Source organism: Hippocampus comes, unplaced genomic scaffold, assembly GCF_001891065.2.
Source record: "Hippocampus comes isolate QL1 unplaced genomic scaffold, H_comes_QL1_v1.1 scaffold159, whole genome shotgun sequence".
Taxonomy (NCBI): Eukaryota; Metazoa; Chordata; class Actinopteri; order Syngnathiformes; family Syngnathidae; genus Hippocampus; species Hippocampus comes.
The window spans coordinates 1,150,073-1,175,369 of NW_017805742.1; the positions used below are offsets into that span (position 1 = coordinate 1,150,073).

General features: G+C 42.2%; 1 protein-coding gene across 1 annotated transcript; it reads right to left on the minus strand.

Moving 5' to 3' along the window:
• Positions 1-998: 998 nt before the first annotated feature.
• On the minus strand, positions 999-25,280 carry tep1 (telomerase-associated protein 1). Its single transcript, XM_019883679.1, has 55 exons — positions 25,150-25,280; positions 23,476-23,906; positions 23,157-23,354; positions 22,683-22,832; positions 21,716-21,880; positions 21,484-21,621; positions 21,180-21,251; positions 20,969-21,090; positions 20,730-20,887; positions 20,430-20,539; positions 20,256-20,334; positions 19,445-19,628; positions 18,803-19,085; positions 18,152-18,304; positions 18,007-18,084; positions 17,558-17,679; positions 17,391-17,459; positions 16,427-16,570; positions 15,407-15,698; positions 14,787-14,908; positions 14,557-14,670; positions 14,124-14,238; positions 13,853-14,041; positions 13,046-13,227; positions 12,822-12,963; positions 12,480-12,659; positions 12,313-12,405; positions 11,962-12,097; positions 11,441-11,600; positions 11,109-11,242; positions 10,900-10,988; positions 10,429-10,543; positions 10,013-10,247; positions 9,684-9,801; positions 9,483-9,607; positions 8,367-8,466; positions 8,134-8,289; positions 7,431-7,646; positions 6,938-6,994; positions 6,374-6,512; positions 5,872-6,126; positions 5,521-5,672; positions 5,339-5,446; positions 4,797-4,901; positions 4,604-4,733; positions 4,441-4,520; positions 4,098-4,224; positions 3,659-3,792; positions 3,457-3,578; positions 3,032-3,181; positions 2,488-2,587; positions 1,939-2,080; positions 1,778-1,860; positions 1,517-1,621; positions 999-1,437 (listed from the first exon to the last, which is right to left on the minus strand). The coding sequence occupies exons 2-55, from the start codon at positions 23,902-23,904 to the stop codon at positions 1,318-1,320; spliced, it is 7,776 nt and encodes a 2,591-aa protein (XP_019739238.1). The 5' UTR covers positions 23,905-23,906; positions 25,150-25,280; the 3' UTR covers positions 999-1,317.
• Between the last annotated feature and the right edge of the window lie 17 nt (positions 25,281-25,297).

The window sequence follows — 25,297 nt, forward strand, 5'->3', positions numbered from 1 at the left end:
AATGTAGAATGCTGTTGAAGGTATTTCCTGCTTACTGTGATTACAATCACCTTTGGTACCCCCTCACCCCCACTACTTTTATGACCCCTCCAGAGGACATGTCAACATCAAAAGAGGAACTGTTATCTCAAGTATCTGTGTTGCAGCTATTGAGGGACTGCGCTTTGCTATGAGTACTATTGGTCTCAGTCTCTTTCCTGAACATTTGTTTGCACACTTAAAACAACATATGTGGTGTTAAAGTTTATCTTCTTCCTCCTTGGTTGATTAACGGCCGCCCAAGTGTCTCTTCCGTTGTTCCCCCGCACCTTGGGTCGGTCCCTGATCGCTGTTAAGCCCCCCTGGGAAGACCTCTTATCTCAGGATGTATGCACAGCAGGGGTTCTGGAACTTGCTATCACACCAAATGGTGGGTCGTGGTGGTTTGGTCTCACCCCACCACTCCAAATGTCTTCCAGCCACGCCGGGTCAGATGTCATGTTACTTTCTTTGTTTCCGGGATTTGCATGAGAGGCGTACCTAACCGCCTCTCATTATCATATTGTCTCTATATAATCTCATGAATGTGTTTCTTCTACGCTTCCTGATTCAAATCTGGACCCCTCAGGAGCCCGAATCGATTCGTAAACTGCAGAAAATAAATTAAAACCCTTCGAAGGAACTGTTCATCGCCTCCAGCCTTTATTTGGTTAACCAACATCCTCATCATCCGAAATTCAACGAACACGCGAGGAAGAGAAAGGCCGCTCTTCCCACAACAGTATCAACATACTTTTCATAATAGCAGATGAATTAATCTCTAATTTTATTACATAGGGCGCGCCTCCCCGACAAGAGCCTTTTTTTTTACTATTTTAAAGTAATACAATCAGATCTCTTTCATGGCTCTATTCGAATGAATAAAGTCCAATATTACTGACAGCAAATCAATATCACATTGATAAAGTTGTACAGGGAGGAAACGTGTTTCTTATAATGTGTATTAAAAGGCAGACAAGTGCATTTGGAAACAATTTATTATTTCATGCATCCATTTTCTACACATCTTATACTCATGGATCAGCTGTAAGCAGAACACAGACTTGTAATATATGCCATCTTGAGTGAATTTCAACCAAGAAATAGAACTTTAGCTCATACAAAAGCTGAGATAACTTATAAGTCCGCTATGCAAGTAAACAAAAAGGCACATGTGAGCGTACCAAGCACAATTTCATAACTAAAATTGCATATATTTGTCTGACTGATATATATTGCACATGGATAGACTTGGAATAAGATTACGTAAACTTTGATTAAGTAGCGTCATGCGTGTTTCTATTCCCTCCAGGAGAGGAAGTAAAGTTTTCCCAGCGTGTCACCGCACACAAACTCTGATGGGTTCTCTGGGTTCACCTCCAGCAAGACCACGGGGCCACTGCACACAAACATTCCCACCTGGAAAAAACAGAGCGAAGGACTGATGAAGAAAAGTGACGAGAGTGGAAAAGTGAGAAACCCAGTGGCAGCGACTGACTTGTTTCTTGGTACTTCTTTCCCACAGCTTCACGGTGCGGTCGAAGGAGGCCGAGATGATGAGGCTGCGGGTGAGCCTTAGCACACTGATCTTGTCATGGTGGGCCTGGGTGGGAGCACACAATTCAAAGATGTGATGTTGTTGACGCCTGAAAACCAACTGCACTGCCTTCAATCTTAGAATCCCAACAACCCCCCCCCCCCCCAAAAAAAAATCTAAACTCTCAATTATTACAGCAGATTATTGGACATGATGGCTTACAGGCTTCCTGCTGCTCCATGTGGAGATTTGTGGGGGCTTGTTGAACCACATTTTCCCTGCCAGATCGCCACACACCACAAATTCTAAAAGAGCACAAGCACATTAGATAACAGATCCAAGACAAGGGAGAACCATCAGCCGCTTTGTTTGCTCGATAGCACCTTTGTCAATGGTCAGGGCCGTTATCAAGTCACTCTCTGCCTCCTCCTCCACCACCTCCTCCTCCTCCCCCTCAGAAGTTCTTGACTCCAGGGTCATGGAGCTGAAAGATGAATTGATGCTGTTCCGTGGGCCCATAGCGAACTGACGGCAAAGACAGAACACTTAGCTCAACACTGAATAATAAAACATTGCACATTTTAAAATAACCACATAGCTCTGCTTTACAAGAGTCCGTTCAGCTTAATCAACCATAATTGAAGACGTTATTGACATAGCATATACAGTTCAAATAGCATTAGATAGTTTTAGAAACTTTTACTCAAGAAATATTTGAACAAAAACGGTGGTGCACCACATGTAGATGTAACGGCAATCCTCACATATATATCTTCTTTGTCCTCTACAAGAAATGAATAATATTACAGCATCTTACTGCATCACTTTCAGCGGTAGTAGGAAAAAAAAAACAACAACCTTTCCTTTGATTGCGTGCAAACACGTAGGAAAATGGCACTACCATTACAAGCCATGGTGGACGATAAACTCACAATGAAGCCAACTTGGACTTTGCCGTCTGACTCGCCCACCAGCCACATGCTTTTCTCGTCGTTTGGGATGAGTCCCAAAACTCCCACTTGGTAGTTCCAGCTGCATAAATTCACAAACACACACGTACAAAGCAATCATGACTTAACCATCACACAGCACTGCATTTGTACAGGTTGCTGCAGAAACATGCAACCCTTAGTCTTTCAAAGGTCATGTGGAAATATCGAATCAGTGAAAGAATAGAACAGCAAAAGAATGAACATGCATACTAAACATAAGGAAAAGAAGTGAGGGGGTACTTTGACACAGTTATGATATCCAAAAATATACTTGGCCTTTTCGTTGAAACATCGATTTAATCATCTATTTATTAATGTCAGACAGGCTATTAATATAATTTAAATTAAAATAGACAATAAGTATATTCTTGGTTCAGATCTAAATTGACCCGGAACATACTGTGTGCAAAGAAAACAAACAGTATGTACTGGGGTTAAGTAGAAGAAACCAAACTGAGACAAAATAGAGAACAAGGCTGATGACCTGTAGACCATCATTTGCCACTGCTTGTTTTGGTCCATGTTGCAGGTGACGTCAAAAATTGATCCGCTGCTGGACACGGCGATGAGAACGGTGCAGTACGCCAGGTGGGCCACTTGCTCCGTCACCTGGTGCGACGTCACCTTGACTATGCTGAAACACACTCAAGTACTTAAAAGATGAATTTTGGTTTGAATTATGAACACAAAATGGTCGGCACAAGAACCAACACAAAAGATAAAATTTTAATGCAATTTTACTGCTTATTCTCACAAGGGTCACAGGAGTTGTGGGGACTAGCCCACTTCAGGCAGTAAACAGGACACACTCTGAACTGGTTGCCAGTCAATCGCAGGGCACATATAGATGAGCAACTATTCACACTCACTATATATAGTGTGGATGGTTGATTTTTTTTTTCAGTTTACCTGACTGCGCTGCGCTCCTGATTCCACACGAGCTTCCAGACATCCACCCAACAGCCCACATAGCCAACAGCAAAGTGGCCGTTAGGCATGGAACAGATGGCCACAACCTTGCTATCTGAAGCCTGAAAAGAACAGGAGCAAGAAAAAAACAAGATGGTGAGAGCGTGAGGACATCTTCGACAGGTGGCCAACACGTACTCACCTGAATGCATCCAACCACTCGACCACGCTGCCACACCTCCAGCAGGCCAGACTCGTAGCCAGTGAGGAGTATATGGCAGTCCAAGTCAGAGAAGCAGAGAGCAGTGACGGCACCTCGCAGGCTAGGGGTCCGCGCTACACAGACAACAAAATGAAGGGAGCTTGTTAGCCAAGACAGGGATCACTAAGCAGTCTGCAAAGGTTGAACGGAGGCCAATGGACTCTTCTTGTTTGTTAAGAAAAGCATTTTACCTTTCATTGGAAATATTTCTCCATTGTAAATCTTAAGTGTGAAAGGTTTCCCTATTTATGTCTCTGGTGTATGTGGTCACAATATGGTTGTTGTTTTACATAAATACAGGAGAAAAGTAGCCATTAAAAAGTAGTCTTATAATGAGTCATCAAAAAAATTAAAACAGTGTGAATTAATCTAACCACACCGGTTTCCCACATCCAGCTTCGCAAGGAGCAATCTTTAGACACGGTGAGGAAGTCTGGGTCGCTCCCCTTGTGAGCGACACTACGAATGGCGCCGCTGTGACCTTGGAAGGTGCTGAAGTGTTCCACCTGTGCACATAAGAAGAACCTTTTTGCCGGACTCGACTGTGTTCCAAATTACTATGCAAGCTAAGAGTCATCAAGCAATGACTTGCTTGACTCTTGACTCTCCACCGCTCTGGTGAAGTGCCTAATACTTTATAACACATTGTAAACACCACCTAAACACCATGCTGCTATTAGCTCAACTATTATTTAATTGAACGCAAAATGAAAAACAAAAACCTGCAAGGGCTTCCAGAGCCGCACGATTCCATCTTGGGCAGCGGTGAGAACAGTGAGATCTTCCGGATTCTTTTCTTTGTCTAGAAACAAACAAGGAGAGAAACAATGCAAGGATAAATCAAAACCCCAAACAATACCAAAATCATCTTCACTTCAGATTTACTGGCATCAGTGACGACAAAGCAGGCGTGGATCGGTCCTTCGTGGGCGGGAATGTGGCAGATGTTGACGCTGGTCTCCCACTTCCACACGTGCAAGCTGCCTTCGGCGCATCCGGCCGTCACGTACGGGCCCTGCAGGTGCATGCGCAGCCAATGAGATGACTGCAGGGACATTTCCTGTCCGAGGAGTCTTACCTGGCAGGAGACGGACGTGAGAGGACTTGTCCAGGTGATCTCTCGCAGGCTTTGAGCGGCCTCCACGTCCCATAAGCAAAGTCTGCCATCATTTGATGAGCTTATCTGCCAATCAACAATAACATGATTAAATTTTTTTTTTCAAGGAAAAGAGGCGGCATAATGAGAATACCTTGCCTAAGATTAAGGCATTTTCGAAGCACTTAATCATTGCGATGAAGCAGAATGAGTGAAAAATATAAGTCACGTTAACATAAATAATCATATAAAAATAATAATTGAGAAATAAATAAAGAGTACATTGTTGAATTGAACAGCTTGCTTAAATCTTCATAAAGCTATCTAATGTGTTATGGCTTTACACCCTTTTTCTTTTGAGATCATGTCAAGAAAAGGTAAGAAAAGGTCTACATTTTCTTACATTAAAGCCCTATTCTTAAATGGACTAATCTGATTATTTAGATTATTACTTGTGCAAAAAAAATGTGCAAACAGTACACCATCATGATAAAATGAAGGGAAAAAAAAAAGTGCAGGCTCACAACACAGTCTGGAGTCCAAACACAACCAGTGATCCAGTCTCTGTGGAAGGCCGGGAGAACTTTGGAAACAGGAGGTTGTATCACGCTCATGTCCCACACCACCAGAGCCTGCAAAACAAAACACACAAATATTGGATTGGATTGTATTCAGGGAGGTTTAAACTGGAGATGCTTGTTCCTACTTTGTCTTTTCCACCGGAGAGCAGTTGTCCACCATCGGGACTGAACGCCAGGCAGGTGACCACACCGCTGTGGCCTTTGAGTAGGCCAGCAGGGGGCTCTGAATTGTACTCGCTCAGCTCGCTCAGTTGCCACAGGAATATAGTGCAGTCATCTGTTCACCAGACAAACTCGGTAAGAAATGAAAGCCGCAAGCAGAGATGACGGACACTTGCACCGTCTATTGATTATTTTACCACACACTGACACACACACACACACACACACACACACACACACACACACACACACACAAAACCTCTTTTTCGTGATGGCATGCCAAACACATTTTGCCCCATCCAGTCATTTCTCACCCGAAGCGGTGGCCAAGTAAGTGGTGTTGTGCGCCATGGCGCGGATAATGCCAGACTGCATGCCGAACATGTCCGTCATCTGCATGCCCGTCAACTCTCCGTCCTCCCCAAGTTCCCTCTGCCACAGCCGCACCCGCTTGTCGTGCCCCGCGGATAACAGCAGCGGCCATGTGTCGGTGGATGAGGCATCCGCACAAACCCACAGCAGGGACAGTACACTCAGTTGGAAAAGGCCAGACTCCCAAATCATCTCACCTGCCAAAAGAAGAATAAAACTGCATCAAATTCTAATTCATCCACTGCATAGACTTTTTTTTTGTCCTAGCTGACCAATTTGTATTTCATTGGGTTGTCTCCGAGTGAGTGCCAGTGTTTTTCGTCAAATTGTCTTTCTAGCTGCAGCATTCTAATGAAGCCTCACATCAAATTCAGATACTGTATGAATTCAAACTACGTTAAATTTTCTGTCTTGTCTATCTATGTTCTGGCACATGAAACCCACCCGAGCTGAGGCGGAAGAGCTTGAAGCCGTCGCCACTGTAACCCACGGCGACATAGTCCCCGTTGACAGCGGCACACAGCACACCGGTCTCCGTTGAGGTGTCGGACTTGCTCTTCTTGTGAGGAGGCTCCTGCTCGCCCTGAAAGAAGCATGGAGGAAAAAAAAAAAGGAATGAGGAAGTAGAGTGCCACATTAGCTTTTTCAGAAGTCATTGAAAGGACAGTCTATCAGATAGAGTCAGTCATGGGCTGTTTATTTGGTACCTGGACCTTCAGTGGTATTTACCAGACATAAATCACATTATTACCAATTCTAATGATTATTACAAGCTGCAGTAATATTACAGCAGTTGTTTTTCACTGAGGATAAAGAATACATGCCAGTGAGTATTGTTGTATGCTCTGTCTGCATGTGATGCTAGCGTTTGTGTTCAAATGCAAGTTGTTTAAAGCCATTGCGATTTCCATCCATTGTTCACAGATTTTAAAAAATAAACAAAAAAATAATAAAATCAGACAAGTGATGGCCCGTACCCCGAAAAACAGAAAAAGAAAAGAAACGTACCTGTTCATGTTTTAAAGTACCGACAGAGCGCCCAAGTCCACCTGACCACAGCTGGAGCTGTTTAGGAAAATAAATCAGAATTAGAATCACCTGTATTGGCAAGTATAGGTTACACTAGTATTGCAATAACAAGCAACTACAATAAACACAGATATGATGTATAAGTATTGAAAGACTTTCCGTAATATAAAGGGTACCATTGTCCCGTAGTACCACCCAATGACAGCTGTGTGACAATGTGCAGTGGTGCAATACAATACCATGCCAGTTGTGCAGTTGGTGCAGATAATCGTTGCACCATTTTTTAAGTGACCAGTAGCAGGAATTGTAGCACAACTTTGGGTGTGCAATTATAAAGAAAGTCCTTGAGGGCTTTAGTGTCTGATGCTGTGGAATATTGATCAACGACTATTGTTCAAGTATGAAGTGAGCTGGAATTACAATGACTATTGCGGTAATTACTGTTACACAGCAGCCATTTTGATGTACCCACCATGTGATCAGAGCCTGCGGTCAGCAGCAATCGGCCCTGGTCTAGAAAGGCGAGAGTGTCAGCGGCACCGGCATGTGCCTGGAAGCATCCCACGCAGGTGGAGGTCTCCACAGACCACACACGCACTTCCCCGGACACAGAGCCCGAGCACAACATGGACGATGACGATGGCGAGAAGGAGAGGCTGCGCACTGAGCGGCTGTGACCGCACAACCACTAATGGAACAGAACATAATAAACACACGTTCATCAAATCCAATACATTTTTAAAAATCTTTTAAATCAACTTCAATCAAATTTGTCTTTTTAAAAACATACAGACCAAATCTGTCCTGTCAAATGCCACTTTGATCAAATTGAACAAATCTCAAGGCACTTTTTTTTTCAAATTTTAAGACAATGAACCATTTTCAAGGTCACGTTGATAAATGAAGAACTTTGAAAGGCCACTTTGACAAAACGTAAAGCTATGTTCAAACTGAAAGCAAATTGAACTATTCTAACAGTGTGATTACAAATAAAGTCAATGCAGTTCACACAAAAAGGTGTGTAGATGAAGCGTTTGATGCAACATGACACGAGTGGGGGGGTGAGCGTATGAAAATTTTGCTTCTTCGCTCACTCACTTGAGTTGAGAAAATGGTACTGCAAGACACAAATTATGTCGCGGCAGTCAACTGATGTGATCTAAGTGGCGACTCACCACTTGGGTGTTATCTTGGAGCCACTTCCACACGACGATCTTCCCGTCCCAGCAGCCGGCAGCCAGCAGGCGATCCTCGTGGTCGAAGGAAACGCAGTTCAGAGGGCTGTCGCTGGGCAGACCTGCCACCTCGTGACCTTTGGCCGAAGACCACACCTGACAAGTGCAAATTGGATTAAATGATCAATGATAGCACAGAGATGGATCATTAAAAGTAACGGTAACCATCTAACTTTCAGCGTGAAATCCAGCGATGCTGTAGCCAGGTGTTTCCTATCGGTGGTGATGTCGCTGGACGTTATCACGTTAGTGTGGCCCTTAATGAGGGACGTCCTGCGAATGGCCGAGACTATTAAGATTCGCCCGTGGCGGTATTAGTTTGGAATGCACCATGGGAGAGTTCACACACCGGCACCCTTTGGCGGCATCCCAGATCTCAATTTGGCCGTCAAAGGAGGTCGTAGCGATGCATCCATTCTTGAGGACGACGCAGCTGGAGATGCCGTCGCAGCTGCTTACCAACGACTTCACTTCCTGTCCAGGTGTGACACAGGAAGTAATATTTAAGTAATTATGAATCCAAACAAAAAAAATAAAGATGTCTTTGTACCTGTCCTGTGTTTGCATTGATGAAATGCAAAGTTCCCTGCCCGGTCCCGACCACCATTTCTCCATCGCAGTCCACTGCCAAGCAGGTAGGCTCAGACAAGAAGGTGGACACTACCTGGCTACAACACAAACGACACACAAAGCACATACACATGGCAACATAAATCAAATCTGACCTTATTTGAAAGTGTTTTTTTTTTCAGGCTGCTTTGATTATATTTAGACCACTTTGATCAAATTTGACCTATTATAGGACCGACTCATCTCAATGGAAAATATAATTTCGGAAGTCAACCATTGTCGCGTAATAAATTGAGGTTTCCACTGTACCTGTTTTCTGTAAAGGTTTGATGGTCATTGTTGAGCCACTCAACCGCCCGTGCGCTCCCACTACCCAGCAGGCCTTGGGCCCAGGCGTGAGCGGGGGTCTCAGGTGGTTCGTTGAGGGCCTGTTGGACGAAGAGCGCTGGCCAGCGGGAGAGCACGGCGGCGTGGCGCTGCAGGAAAGCTCGGCAGTCGTCCATGGCAGCCCGCTGGTCGCTGGTCAACAGGGATGACGTCTTATCTGTGGGGAACAGCAGTATAACAGGGGAGAGAGAGATTTTATCAACAACAACAACAGAACTGAACCAATTTCCACTACATTTAAAACTTTCTAGAACCGCCACTGGCGGGGAAGGAAAAAAAAAAAACACAAAACATAAATTAGTTTGGAATGCACCATGGGAGAGTTCACACACCGGCACCCTTTGGCGGCATCCCAGATCTCAATTTGGCCGTCAAAGGAGGTCGTAGCGATGCATCCATTCTTGAGGACGACGCAGCTGGAGATGCCGTCGCAGCTGCTTACCAACGACTTCACTTCCTGTCCAGGTGTGACACAGGAAGTAATATTTAAGTAATTATGAATCCAAACAAAAAAAATAAAGATGTCTTTGTACCTGTCCTGTGTTTGCATTGATGAAATGCAAAGTTCCCTGCCCGGTCCCGACCACCATTTCTCCATCGCAGTCCACTGCCAAGCAGGTAGGCTCAGACAAGAAGGTGGACACTACCTGGCTACAACACAAACGACACACAAAGCACATACACATGGCAACATAAATCAAATCTGACCTTATTTGAAAGTGTTTTTTTTTTCAGGCTGCTTTGATTATATTTAGACCACTTTGATCAAATTTGACCTATTATAGGACCGACTCATCTCAATGGAAAATATAATTTCGGAAGTCAACCATTGTCGCGTAATAAATTGAGGTTTCCACTGTACCTGTTTTCTGTAAAGGTTTGATGGTCATTGTTGAGCCACTCAACCGCCCGTGCGCTCCCACTACCCAGCAGGCCTTGGGCCCAGGCGTGAGCGGGGGTCTCAGGTGGTTCGTTGAGGGCCTGTTGGACGAAGAGCGCTGGCCAGCGGGAGAGCACGGCGGCGTGGCGCTGCAGGAAAGCTCGGCAGTCGTCCATGGCAGCCCGCTGGTCGCTGGTCAACAGGGATGACGTCTTATCTGTGGGGAACAGCAGTATAACAGGGGAGAGAGAGATTTTATCAACAACAACAACAGAACTGAACCAATTTCCACTACATTTAAAACTTTCTAGAACCGCCACTGGCGGTGAAGGAAAAATAACAAGCCCACATATTAAATCATACGGAATTAAAGTAAGTGTGGGACATTGACGACATACCGTGCTCATCGTAGGTATTCAGCAGGTGGTGCAACAGATTGCTACGCACATTAGCATACAGGAAGTTATAGCTGGAAAGTAGCAAACGCAGTGCCTCCAGCTCATCACTTTGTATCTACGCAACAAAAAAAGGCGGTAAAAAGATCAAATACAAGCGCTGTATCAAAAATTATGCCTTTTATTAAGATAATGCTCAGTTTTCAGGTGTTAAAAAATTAAAACTTCTCCCCACCAAAATATTTAAAAATAAAAATATCACAACTTTGCGAATAATAAAAAACAATAATCCTTGAATACATAGGGGTTCAAAAATATGACTTTCGACAAAACAATTTTCTTTTATATATAACATCAAAATAATACAGTTTCTTGCTAAAATACGACTCAAATAAAAATCCAATTAAATGTACTAAAACTTTACATCTTTTTTCACAGCATTATGATGATGTTTAGATTGAGAGGATGACAAACCAGACTAGTACTGAGCTGCTGGACAGCGTCCACCTCTCCGTGAACGAAAGTATCGGTACCATGAGCGTCGGCAAGCATCCATAGGTGACCTGAAAGGGGACCCCCGAAAAGCAAACATCATAAATAGTGACATTGTTTTTTTTTCATATTAAAAAAGACAAACAAAAAAAAAAAAAAAACAAACAGTCTCATTCTTATTTTCTTTTTACCCGCCAACACGAGGTGAGCTCTTCTTCTGTGGTCTTCAGAGGGCAGGAGGACGCCTTCAAAGGCCCGCCTCACTTCCGGGTTGGACATCGCTAGTCTGTCATCGGCATCGTGGCGCTGAGTTGGATTAACCAGACTGCAAAACACCATCTACTTAATACCACTTAGACCAACTTTCACCTATTTAAAAGGGCACTTTATCCAAATTTAAGACTTTCCAAGGACACCGAGTACATTTGACCCTTTGATAGGCCACTTTTTAAAGAACTTTTTGAGGCCACTATGAACAAATGTCTACAGTTTTAAGGCCACTTTGATTTCTTGACATATTCACCTTCGCAAGCTATGCACGATGCGGGTAAAGGCCACCATGGGACCGCGTTCTTTGGGGCTCCTGCACAGCAGCAGCACCTGCTGCAATGTGACCTGTCCTTTGAGTGAGCACAGGGCGTTGCAAGTGCTCAATAGCGAGTACAAGTCATGCTCCCTCAGGCCTGGACATGAAAAGGAGAAGTACGTTGGCTAATGCAGCAAAAAAGATGGAAGAAGCCCAATGGTTCGCATCAGTGATAGGACTAACATGTCACTAAGTAAAGTGTCACTCATACAAATACAGGATGACAATTGATTCCTAACACCCTAATATTTATTAAAGACACTCAACAAATGGTGAAAAATGTACTTCCAATTCAGTGAGATGGTAAAACTGGGTGTCATTTTTATGTTAAGCACGGTTGTCGACACCTGCCGAATGTAAATAGTAATTTGTAATCTAGGTACTTTTGAAATTAAGAAATCTGCAAATTAACGAAGTTACTTTTGCAAGGTAACTTGCGATAAGACTATTTGTCGTACCAGCGGTGCTGACAGTGAGGGCCCCGAGAGCCCAGTGGAGTCCCAGCGTGCCTCTGTGGTCGGAGCAGAGTCTCTTGAGGCAGTACTGGACCAGCAGATGGACAGATTGAGGAAAAGCCTGCAGGCTCTCGTTCAGCTAAGGCACAAAGACACCAGTCCAAAGTTTTCAAGGGAATGCAATGACATTCCGTGATGCCACAAAATAGATTAGAATAGTCTCTCTCTCTCTCTCTCTCTCTCTCTCTCTCTCTCTCTCTCTCTCTCTCTGTGTCTGTCTCACAGATGCAATATTATAAGAATAAAGTGTTGTTGTAAATAAATATATATTTTGGGCAGTCAGAGCAAGGGAACCTTGTCAAAGGTAGCAAAGTTCCTCAGGTCTTCACAGGCCATGTGCAGGTAGAGAGGACACTCTGCACCTTTCTTCATGATCAGCGTCTGCAGCTGTAGCAAGCACACAAGAGCGTCATAGAGAAGGAATCAAATGTGGAAAATTGATGTTGGTGATGAGAAGGAACCTGGTTGTTGAAGGCGGCGTCACTGAGTTTCTTCCCGAAGCCTTCCAGTTCCTTCTGAACAATTTCCTTTCGCTCTATCATGGTAAGCAGCGGCAGGGTGAAGAGCAGAGTGGACTTCTTCTTGGAAAGTGCTTGCAACAATGGCGAGGTGGATGCGACACTTGTCACCAAACAAACGCCCTAGCATTGCCAGAGGAACATGGGAATTCTGATAGAAACTCCAAGGTAAAAAAACTACTTGCAGAATAAACTTGGCTGTTTTGTTTAAGAAAAAAAGTCACGGTTCCTTATTTATGGGGAAAAAAGGCATTTTAATATTGTAAGACTTAATAAGAAATAGACCTGTGCAAGCTGCTGTGGTATCCAACCAGAGCTGAGCTGATCCCAGTCATCACGCACAAGATCCACCCCGTCCACCAGCAGCACAAGAGGCTTGCTCCTTTTCAAGTCCTTCAAAGTGGCATGAAACTCTGACAGCAAATCCCTTTCGAGAGTTATAGAATATAGAAATACATATATATGTTGACAAGACACCCAGGCGTTATCGTAAGATGAAGTGTACCCACTTGTAGGAGATGGGAAGAGGCACTTCCTCCTCTTTCAGCTGCCTCAAGCAGCGGACGAGACATCGCAGGAGGTTCACCACAGAGCAAGACGATTGGCTGGCGGCTGTTGAGTAGGAGATAACATCACAGGCCAGGTTTTTCCTGGACTTGGAGCCGCTTCTGAGGGCCTCAGCTAGAGCAGCCTGTGCATGGAGGGAGCGGATGTAATGTCGGAAAAGTAATTGTGCATCGTCATAACGGCGTATTTTTCAGAGGAAAAAAAAAAGTTGTCTATTTTCCAAGACAAACAGTTCTATTTAATCAAGAGGGAAAAAAATAATCTGTGAATTTACCAGAAAGAATTAGTGTTTCTCTCATTAAAAAAAGAGCCATAAAATTACGAGATTTAAGTGGCAGTTTAGAAAAATGATAATTCACAATAAAATAATTTTTTTAAGAATGTAGAATTTTTGACAAAAGTCAAAGTATTACAAAATAAGATTATTTTTCAATAAAAACAACAAATGTGCTTATGAATAAAGTCATATTTTTGAGAAAACAAGTCTAATTGCTATGAGAACAACATTTTTTATTTTTATGAGAAAAAGGATAAAGCCAAATGCTTTTCATACAAATAGTCATAATATAAGATTAGTTCCCCGCCCAAGAACAGCCACATTTTTGTTCAGAATCAATTTCAAGACAGAATGATTACATGAATAGTCATTTCTTTTGGGGAAAAAAAGGCAGACTTATGATAAACTTCAAGAATAAAGTGACATTTTGGGGGGGAACAAAATGAAAAATCTAGTGTCACAGTGCAGTTACCATGAAGACAGTCTTGCCCTGCCCTGGCGCTCCCTCCACCACTATGGCCCCTCCACTGGCCTGCGCCTGCTCCACCATCTCCACAGCGGCCGACAGCAGCTTGGCCCGGCTGAGGAACTGCTTCTGCAGCGCTTCCTGGTGAACTTCTTGCTCTAAAATTTCGGATGCTTCGTCAGCCTCTTTGTCCTCCTGAGCAAAAACAAACAAATAAACAAACAAAAAAAAGGAACGTGATGCTTGTTTTGGCAGCTTGGATGAGACAACTGCTCACGTTCACAAACTGCTTGACAGCCTCCCAAAGGTCCTCTAGCACTGCTTTGGAAAATTCCTCCAGGTTCTTCAAGTAAGGTTTGCCCTCCACGACACCCCCCCACTCACATTGGTAACTAAAACAGAGAGACACACACAATTTATTATAATTGGCTAGCATTACCAACTGTGAAGACCCTGAGCAAATTACATTGACAATTGGCACATACAACATATGCCGAAATTAGATTGTAAAAAAAGTATCTAATAATATTTTGTAGATCAACTGGAAGCAATACAGCCAAGAGAATTTGTATAAAATTAATATAATAAACTTTTGGTAATAAATATTAGAGTTTAGGTTGTAAATGTAGCCTCTGATGTTTACTTCAGCAGAGACTTTTGGTAAATTTCCAACAATCCAACACGTTTTGAAAGCCCTTGGGACAACTCACTTGTCGGTGACCTTCAGCTTGTTGACATGGATCCATCGCTTCAGACGCGCCATTTTGGACTCTGCCTCCTTTGATTCAGCAGCAAAGTGGGACTTCCAAGCCACAGGTACTGTTCTGGGAAAATAAATAATTAAATACATGAATACATTTTTCTCACGCACGCACTTTCATGACATTAGATTTTGATGGATGGAAAAAAAAAACAAGATCAAAAAAATAATCAGAAATACTTGATGACGTCCGGATTTCTGAAGTAGCACAACATCCGCTGTCTTGCTGCGTCGCCATAGAGTGCCTGAAAGTGACGGATCTCCATGTCCGTGACTGACAGGCCTTCGGACTCCAATCTGAGCTAAAACACAAAAACAACCATTGTATGAATAATACATTTCAAGACAGTAAATCAATAGACGTCTGACAGGAAAGATACACGTGTGATTAAAATTGGTTTGATGAACTGAAACCTTTGTGTGTGATAAATATGCAAAGAACACAGATATCAGGAAGAGGGCAAATACTTTCTCACATCACTATTTTTTTTTTTGAAATCATGAGGATAAACTAAAAAAATGTAAACTATTTTCTCAAAAGAAGCACATTGTAGGAAATAAAATCATAATGCTTTGAGAAAAAGTCAGAATATAGAAATAGCCATATTTTTAGCAGAAAAATTGGACTGTAATCTGAAAAGAATAGACTTACAAAACTTCTATTAAAATGAGAAATCTGTCATTTTTCAGAAAATAGTTGTAGAATTCTGAAAATTAAAGTGAGGTAAAACCCTTACTATTACAAGATTGGAGAAAAAAAAAGTAGTATTATCAAAAGAGTAAAGTAGTATTTTTTGTACCCATTCGTACTGCGGCAGATCCGGTAGAGCAGGTGGGTCCGACACAAGGCCATACCTCTGACCCAGGATTGCCACCATCATATGACTGCGATCCACTTCCGCCAGGCACAGCGAGGCGGCTCGGCCCGACTCCTCCTCCGTCACGCCCCAGCGCAGCTCCACCTCTTGTAGGTGGATGCAGTGTGGCGCAGCACGACGGCGAAGGTCCGGGAAGACGCTGCGCACCAGGACGTCGCGCTCCGCGTGCATGTCGCGAAAGGTGGACGAGATAAAGACGCGCAAGCTGCGCCACCTTTGGACAGACCGGCGAGACCATCACAGGTGAAGTTTGCATGCAAAATAAATTTATTTATTTATTTTAATGCGGTGCATTTTTTACCTTCACTTGTTTTTTAATTTACATTCAATCATGTATGCCGTTTTCAATTACCTTATTAAATACATTTTACAAAAATACATCAATGAACAACTTTTTAAAAGGGCTTACATGAAATGTTTTACATTCATATTTAATAACTAATATTAAATTAATATACCCTTTTAATTCTATTCCAACATGTTAATGCTTTCAAATTACCTTTAAATTGGTCTCTGTTTTAAAGTTATTTTAACTTTATTCTAACTAGTGTAACTACTTAATAATTTATTATTTTTAGTTTTGTTTGTATTTATATTTTCATTATTCCCTTCAATTACCACAACCAATATTTTTAAATCACCTTCACTAATTTCCTCATCCTGAAAATCACACTTGATTTATATACTGGTTTTTGAATTGAATTGTTTCCTCGGTTCTTTTTTCTAATTACCTTAGTTTGCCGTACCTTTTTTACCTTATTTCTTTCATAGTTGGAATCACTGTTCAAGTTACCTTATATTTTTTTGTGTATTCCAATGTCTTATTCTGCCTTTTTTTATTTCTTTATCTATTTCAGAACAATTTAGCATTATTAAAATTATCTTACCTAATTTATTCCGTTTTTTTTAAGTTATCTTATTTATGCTTTTAGTTTTAAATACCTCGACTTCGGGGAGGCTGGAATGGACACCAGGCTATTAGTGGTGTCAGGATCTTTTGCTTCTGCTGGCGGTGGGACATTGTACACTTTGTCCAGATGCTCCACATGGTCCAGCAGCCTGGATGAGCCTCGCTCAGCCACAAACCTGATTTAAAATTGTACATATAAACAAATGTATGAAGGTTTAGTCATTTCTTGACTTGCAATCAATTCAAATAAATTAAATTGTATTTTCTTATATTTTTTTTCTTCAGTTTTGGGAGGGAGATTTTTCCATCTAATATTTTTAGAATTATTTTCTTCTCCTTTTGTCTGACAGTTCTGTATTTTTTGTGTGTGTGCAGAATTCCAGGGAATTCCTCAGGGTTCACATGAGTTTTTCTTGCAACTGCATATTGAAAAATCTGCAGGTGAAAATCAGATATGTACGATTGAAAAAAAATCATGACACAGTGAAAATGCAAAAAGTGAACTGCAATATGGTGAGTGATGATTATTTTTTTATTTTTCATTTAAACATTTTCTAAAATTTGTGTTTGATATTTTTCATGACCTCAAAGTATTTTTCTATCGAATGTTTGTATTTTCTGACTTCATAAATTAGTGTCGTTTTTTTGTTTTTACAATTTTCACCACTAATAATTGTGTATTTTTCCTCAAAATTTTTTGCATTGTACTTTATACAGATACTTTTTCTAACGTGTTGTATTTTCGAAACTGTTATAATAAACTCCAATGAAAAACTATTTTTGCGATGCTTTGTGTATATTTCATCGAATAATTTTGTATTTCATGTCTTGTACTTTTGTGTTTTTGCATTTGTATATGTTCCTTTTTCCTTTCTCCTTTTGGCATTATTTATGTACGTGTTACAAAATTATGTTTGAAGACACTTTTCTAAATTGAACGTTAAGTTTTAATTTAGAACCTCCTTGCAGTAACCCTCTCTGATGATGAAGTTTTACCTCAGAATTTGTTCGCTGAAGCCCTGCAGAAAGACCTGGTTCCTGTCAGAGGGTTTGTTGTGGTACACCCTACAGAAAGTACTCCAAAAGTCGTTAACCTCAATTTAGGAATATAGTCGAGATTCTGTGTGTCATTTGCAAAAATGATTACGCTGGTAATGCCTCACCTATCCGACATAGTGAGTTGAATGTAGAGGGATTTGTTGCCGGTTTCCTTCCTATAGCTCTTAATAGCCCACTCCAGATCATTGTGAATGTAACTCTCAGTCAGCATAATGATGTTTTCCACCTGAGGGAACAAAGCTTGCATCAATGATAACTGCGACACTGATGTGAAGCAGACAATAGATTTTTTGAACCTGCTTTTCTCAAAGTTCTTTTTTAAAGAAAAAAGTACCTAGATAAGTATTTGTGACTTTAAGTCATTCCAAATACACAAAGAATGAAGCAAATCAAAAAGAACATCAGGTGAAGTTTCATCTCGTTATTCGTAAAAAAGTCAGATTAACAGTTACATATTTTTGGGAGTTTTATTTCTTTGTTCTGACAAAGTAAATCAGACACTTCAGAGCATTAACTATTTCTGTCTAATTGGAGTGAACATTTGATGGCAGACCTTGTTTTTCCGGAGGATCCGGTGGATGTAAATGCTCAATTGGAGCTGGTCGTCGTCCCTGGACTTGTTTTTCAACACCTAGGAGAGGACAACCAACAGCTCAGTGGGTCCGCGTCATTACATTTGTGCTTCGACGTCGCTATACCTTGATTTGCTGCATCACACTTCGCACGTTATCCAAAAGAATGTCAGACTTCAGCTGCGCCTCTTCGTAATGAGAATAATCCAGCAATAAGACGCGGGCATCCTCACAACTGTTGGCGATCATCAGTGAAAGCAGAACGGTAACCTCCAGCATCTGAGAAAAAAAAAATACCATGCACGGTTTGAAGGAGATCAACTGTGGCAAACTGATGTCATTCTCATAATATTGCTTGACACCCCCCCCCACACACACACACACACAAAAACTAATTTTATAACAATAAAGATGCCTTTTTTTAATAGAAAAAAGAAAGTTTTAATTTTACCTACAATAAAGATGTGTTGTATAAGAATAGTTGTTTATTTTATCCTCCCTAAAAAACAACAATAAAAGTAATATTTTTCTGCGAAAAAAGTTGGAAAGTTACAGTTCAGAAAATGACAAAAATACAGTCGCATTTTCACCAAAAATAGTCTTGAAAATACAATAGAATAAAGCTCTTTTTTTTCAAGAAAAAGTTCTGAATATTATAAAAATAGTTGCATTTTATAAGGACAAATCATGTACAAAGACAATGATAGCTGTTTAACATTGCAAAAAAAATGTATCTTTTTTTTTTTTTTTTAATGTGTGACAAAAAATATATCTTACCAAAGGGGAGAGCTTGTCCTCTTTATTCTTTTTCTTTTTCTTCTTCCTGTCATCATCCTCTTCCTCCTCCTCCTCTTCTTCTTCTTCATCCTCATGCTCCGACTCAGGTGGAAGACAGAAGTCAAGGTTTTTGCCCCAGGCCAGTCTTTCGTCCATGTTGATGTTGATCAAGATGATTGTGCATCCCGGCAGGGGCGGGATGTTGTAGCGACACGAGATCTGCACTGCCGTCTCCAGGGCTTTCCGGTAACGGTCCAGCAGGCTGACAACTTTCTCCCCCAGGCTGCGCAGCCGGAAAAAAATAAAATAAAAATTTTATATTAGAAAATAAATTCAGCGCAAATATGCAAATCCATGAGTGCCAACCATGACTAGATGGAAAATAAAATTGGAAGCATAAGATGGGGAGGGGAAGAAGGGCTGCCAGAGCGGAATGATTTTTCCAAAGACCAATTTAATAATATTCGACTGTTAGGTCATGCGGACAGTAGTTAACGTATGACAAAAAGTCTTGTTTTTAACTGCAAACTCCTTCCTTCATAAAGTTCATTGGCTTTTCACCACTTTCCACCAATGAGTGATCACAAATAAGTAGCGTGTAACTATTCTTCAGTAATGAGAATCTGTCATTGGTTGTCATACTTGGCCTTTGCGAGCTGATCCTTCTTCATGCGGTAAATGCGGTAGACAAAGGGCACGCCTAGCGCCACTCGCAGCCGCTTTCTGCCGGCCGTCTCCCAGTCCAGGCGGCGGAAACGTTTGCTCTTAGGGACCTTCTTGAGGATGTTCTTCAGGATCTCGTTGTTGGAGGACGTTTGCGGCAACGCTGGTGGGGGGGTTCATTTGGTCAATTTAGCATCGAAATACTGATGATCTGGAAAAAGCTGGCAGTTTTGATCCTTTTCTGCAGAATGATCCATACTTGGCCCAAATGACGCGTTTCTTATAGCACGGGTACAACGAGGTACCAAACCATAGGGTTAGATTTGTAATGAGCGCATCATTGTTGTGTATAATCAGAAAGACATGAGCCAAATAAACACACATGCTAATGTTAGCTTATCCTGTTGTCTTTGCTCTACGTGCTACAGTGCTCTGAAACTGCAGTGGCTCTCAACCTTTTTTGGTTCTGGACAGCCAGCATATTTTTGACGGACACTTTTCTGCAATGTTTCAAATCCGCATTGTCATAGCTGTTGAAGTGTGTGTCTCGCTCTGAAGTACACATTCAATACTATGCCATCTTATCATCTCATATCGAAAGAGTAGCGAAGCGAGAGAAGGTAGACATATTTGGAAGATATGATGAGGCGTTGCTCCTCAGTCTCATTTCACAGCGACATTGAAATATGATGTCACTTAATTGCCGTACATAAATTAACCGTCTGCATGGATGGACTACCTTGGTCCACTTTATGCTTAAAAATTAACATTAAAAAAACTGATTACTCACAAAGACTGCGAAGCTCCATGATGACTTTATAGGCAGACAGGAAGCGGAAAGGGAACTGTCGGCTCTGAAGGACTGCTTTCTGTTAACAAATGACATGACAGTTTTTTAGCTAGACATGCACCCAAGGACCAACATTTTGTGCTAAGATGTTGATGATTAAGACAAACATCTGACTTTATTGGTGAGTCTGCTGAGGATCTTCTGGTGATGTGTCATACTGATGCCCTGCCTGATCATGTTTCTCAGGTTCCTCAACATGGCCATGAAGGGCAGCGACTTATTGTCTGGACAGAAAATAAGCGTATAGCTATAAGGGGAACGAGAATTTCTACAGCATGCAGTTGTAAGCACAAATGTAATTTCAAATAGATGCAAATTGACGGAACTTGTTTTTTCACATCCTTTTTGTTTATTAAGTGACCAAATGAAAATTATAGTATGAAGTATGATGGTTGAGAAAAATTAAATTGATACCAATAAGTTTCTCCCAGGTGGCGGCCTTGTTGCCTTCCTGACTGAGCAGACGCTCCCATGTCTCTGCATCCTTGAGCTTCATCCTTTGACCCGCCCTTTCTCGCTCCCAGTCACCCTTCAGACCGCTGAAAGTGAACGCCTTCTGATCTGCAGGATACCTGCAAAGAAAGGAAAGACAAAGACCGAGTGCCCACTCTGTGACAGTCTGTCTCATTTGCATAATTCAGCACTGATCTTACTTTCTGCCCAGGATGGCCATGACATGCTCGGCTGGTTCTTTGATGTGAAGCTTCTTGATCATCTTCTTCATGTTGAATTCATTTTGCTTTTTGTCCACAGTCTTTTTGGCGTCCACTTGCAGCTACACACCCACACAAGTCGGCATGAATCACCCTTAAAATGTATGATGTGGATTTACATTATTGTACTTATTGATTTATTTTAACTTACGTATTTCTGCAGGATTGTCGCATCGGATCGGAGCAAGTTGCCCCACTTTTTCAGATCTTCATCGCTTGGTTTCTGCGGAATATAGGTTGTTAATTTGACGCAAAGCAGTTCTTTGGGAGGAGTCATTTACAATGACAGCAGTATTCTCAAAACACAATGGATTCATAAAATCTCAATTTAATGTAAAAAGTAAATATTTAAAATAATCACAATCCAATGGAGACTGCAAATGCATTTAAATGTAACTGTTTCTGTAAGCAGCACATAAAATGACAATTAAGAGTAATGACAGCAAATGCCATACCTTGCTCGCGCGCCTGTTGCGGTTGTGCTTACAGCGATGCTTGCGCGTGTTGTACTTGGCCAGCTGATACTCACTAAACTCCTTGAACTTGTCCGCCATGGCCTTTTTCAAGCACATTGGTAGCGAGCGGCTGAAGCACTGCAAGCAGGTTAAAAGAGCGGGGTGAGAGGGAGGTAAGCCAGGACGCAGGGGTCACCACTGATCCATTACAACAGGACACTGGTCAACATACCGTGCTGTAGATGCGCACAATCTCCAGCCAGTCGGATGGCAGCTGGACAGTGGCGCAGAAGTAGCGGCGCACGTGGCACTTGGTGGATGGGTGATTGGCGGCTAGGGCCAACAGGAAGTTGGCGGTGATGCGGATGTTCAACTCTTGCCTTGTATACAGCGCCACCTAGATGAAGGGAAGCACAAAAATAGGAGTCCGTGAATGACACAAAGCAGGGTACACACATACTGATGATAAAGCCTCACTGGAGACCGAGTCTTCTACGATGGTCATCTTTAATATGTACCATATCTACAGAATGTATCATAAAAGTTTTATTGATTCATTTATTGTTAATCTTCCACATAATCAATTAAGGAAATGCCTTGTTGACACTCGCTTTGCAATGTGTGTTACTGCCACCTGCAGGACTGGAGTGGAATATTAATGCAGACATGCTTTGGACTGCACTCTCTTGACTCTAAGGCTGGGTGAACACAAAGACTATTTGTGTCCTGTCCCCCCCCACCCCCCTCCCAACCAAGGACGCCAAATGCCTGGCATTCCTATGTCTCAAAAGTTTGTCCGATAAGATTGGTCAAAAGTGTGTTACGGTGTGGATCTGTCTTAATAATGGGGTGTGAAATGGGTCGGCCCAACAATCTTGAATATTAAACATGCTCAATATTTCCGACCAAAAATCACGTGAATGAGGAAATCGACTAGTGTCAAATCATTTGACGCTGTAAAATATGATGTAAACATAATGTAGCCAAATAAATAAGTGCTCTGACTGAGGACCCAGGAACCAGCGGTAAATAAAACGAAACATGTACTTCTATAAATAGAAGTAGGTTTCCCAGATGGCAGAAAGTATTTTCGAAAGAAGTGCCAAAGGGAGATCCATGTAATCTTAGATGTGATGCTGAATGATGCTTTTTGTGTCGTTTTACTTTTTTCATTCTGCCGTGTTCTATTCTCTTCGTACCTTGAGAACAAACTGAGGATCGAATACGGCAATGTCCTTCACCAGACTCGTGATTTTGGTCCACACACTCTCCTGGGAGTCCCAGTCCTTCTGACCCGGGGTAGCGCTCTTGTGGACCAAGGAGCAGCACACAGCATTCAGCAGGAGATACTGAGGGCACACAGTGTAAAAAAAAAATAGCAGCTTGAAAAGATATTAAGATGACCATAATTTGGACCGTGAAGCATGTGGGTAGATTTTTGCCTTGTAGTTCGAGGTTCTAAGTCTGCGATTTTCATATTGCAGCTGTCGGTATGGGGCAGCAAGGGTAGTTGTACCTTGTACTCGGGCCACACTTTTAGTCAGTTAACAAATACAGTGAAGCTCAGCTTTTTCTAGTGGCATTTAAACAGCCTTTGCAGAAGCACCGCTGATCCTGGATTGGACTACTGGTAGAAAACGGAATGACAAACATATTTGGCATTTCCTCCTTACCTTCTTATCCTTGATTTCCTCTTCAATCTGCTGCTTGTCGCGGACGACCTCTGCGTATTCCTCCTGTCTGCTGGCCACCGTTTGTTCCTTTTCCTGCTGTTCCGGTACGTGCATCTCTATGACTTTGGGTGCAACCATTTCCTCCTCACTTTCCTCTTCGTCCTCGAGCGACATTTGGTCATCTTCATCGGAATACACCTGAAGTAGAAATCACCAAAATACACTACTCGCTTGGCACTGCAACATTAATTGTTAAAAGCCCAATCATGCGCAATTTTTGCACATAGTATCAGAGGGAGACTTGGAGATATTCGCTTACCACGCTCGTTTCTTCAAAAGAGCAAGGCTGTGCTTCTGATATGTCCTCTCCTCCTTCATCATCCCTTTTCAGGTGTCCTTCCCGTGAAAGGAAAGAAGGCAGCTGGGAAAACTGAGAGAGGAGATCGCTGCCGGCTAAGGAGGTGGTGAGGAGAGGGTTGGTGGTGGATGGAGCGATAGAGGTGAGACAGGAAGAGTTCAGAAGGGGGTTTTGGGTGCTGAGGAGCGGTGAAGAGATAGAGGATGAGGAGGTGAGAAGGAGGCTAGAGGAAGTAGAGGTCAGGCCGGAGGGCTGCAGGGAGGTGCTTGGCAATGAGGAGGATGCTTGCGTCAGGAGCTTGTTCTCCAGGCAGGGCGGAACGTAGTTGGAGGACAAGCTACGCCCGCTCATGGAACAGGCCATGTTTGTTTGCAAATCCAGCGCTCTCATGCCTGAATGGAAATAAGTCAATCAAGTTGACACAATATGACACACAGACGAAATGAATGGTTTAAAATTCCTCAAGTGAACAAACATTGTGAGACAAGAGAGAATGGCGTGTTGATAACGTAGATGACATCGTAGAAAGGGTTCTGTACGTCATTATGTCTGCCTGTTGGGACATCTGTGGGAAAAAAAAAAAAAAAAACAAAAAAAAAAAAAAAAAAAAAAAACAAAAACAAAAAAGGACGTTTCGCTTCTCTCACAGAAGCTTCGTCAGCGGTAGACAACCCTGAAGTCTCCGTGAAGACTCCGGGAAGTTGCTCTGCGCTAAAAGGCTGAGCGTGGCCTGTTTGAGGACTGGGTGGGGATGGTTAGTCACGCCCCTATGGTGAAGAGGCCCATTGGTTTCTAAACTCCCTATCATTGGGTCTTGATTAGGCCTATTGTTTGGGCTAAGGCTGAATAGCTACTTTCAGTTAGCCTGATCAGCATGTCTATGTCCCTTACTGGTCAACAAGTTATTGTAAATAGGAGACAGGTTAAATCTGATACCTCCTTCACGGTTCAGAGAGGGTGAAAATTTTTTAACAAAAATCGCTTTTTTTAACAAAAATCGTCCTTTTTTGTTTTTGTTTTTGTTTTTGTTTTTTTTTTTGTTTTGTTTTTTGTTTTTTACCCACAGGTACAGATGACGACTGACAGAACCCTTTCTACGATGGAACTTTCCTGTACGACTGAGAGCCTCCACAAGCAACGTAGATGACACACATCCATAAGTGGGAACAAAGTCTACCTGAAAACATCTGCACCGTGGCGGCAGTATTTTTTTAAGAAGTGACTGTAATCATTCAGACATGTTGTGGACAACCAAATTAACAACTGATGTCTTTTTATACATTGGAAACACAACATGTAGGTATACTTGACGACCATAGGAATGCTGTCGTGAACCAAACACTCAAAAGAATCACTGCAATAGTTATAAAGTTCTCAAGTCTTCTTTTTCAGGCTTTTTGCCTTTTTCAAAAATATCTTAGCGTCTAAATTATTGGACTTTTTTTTTCTTCAAAAACGGCTAAAATTGTTTACACCGAAGTCGACAAACAAGCACGGCAGGTAATTAGTGGTCAAGCGCACACTGGGTTGGACTGTTGTGGTGCAGGTGTGGCGCGTCTTAGCAGTGCGCAGCCAGATCACGTTAGACAAATTCAAGAACAAAAAAAGAAAGAAACATTTGGATATAAACCGCACCTGTTTTATTTGAATGCGTAATGTCAGCGTCGCCAACTCAGCTGTCTCATTCGTGCTCCAGGCTTGTTCAATCAACACGAACTGTCTACTTTTCCTGTAAATGCCCTCACGCGACCGAGCCGCTTGTCTCGAGGGCGCCAATTGGCTG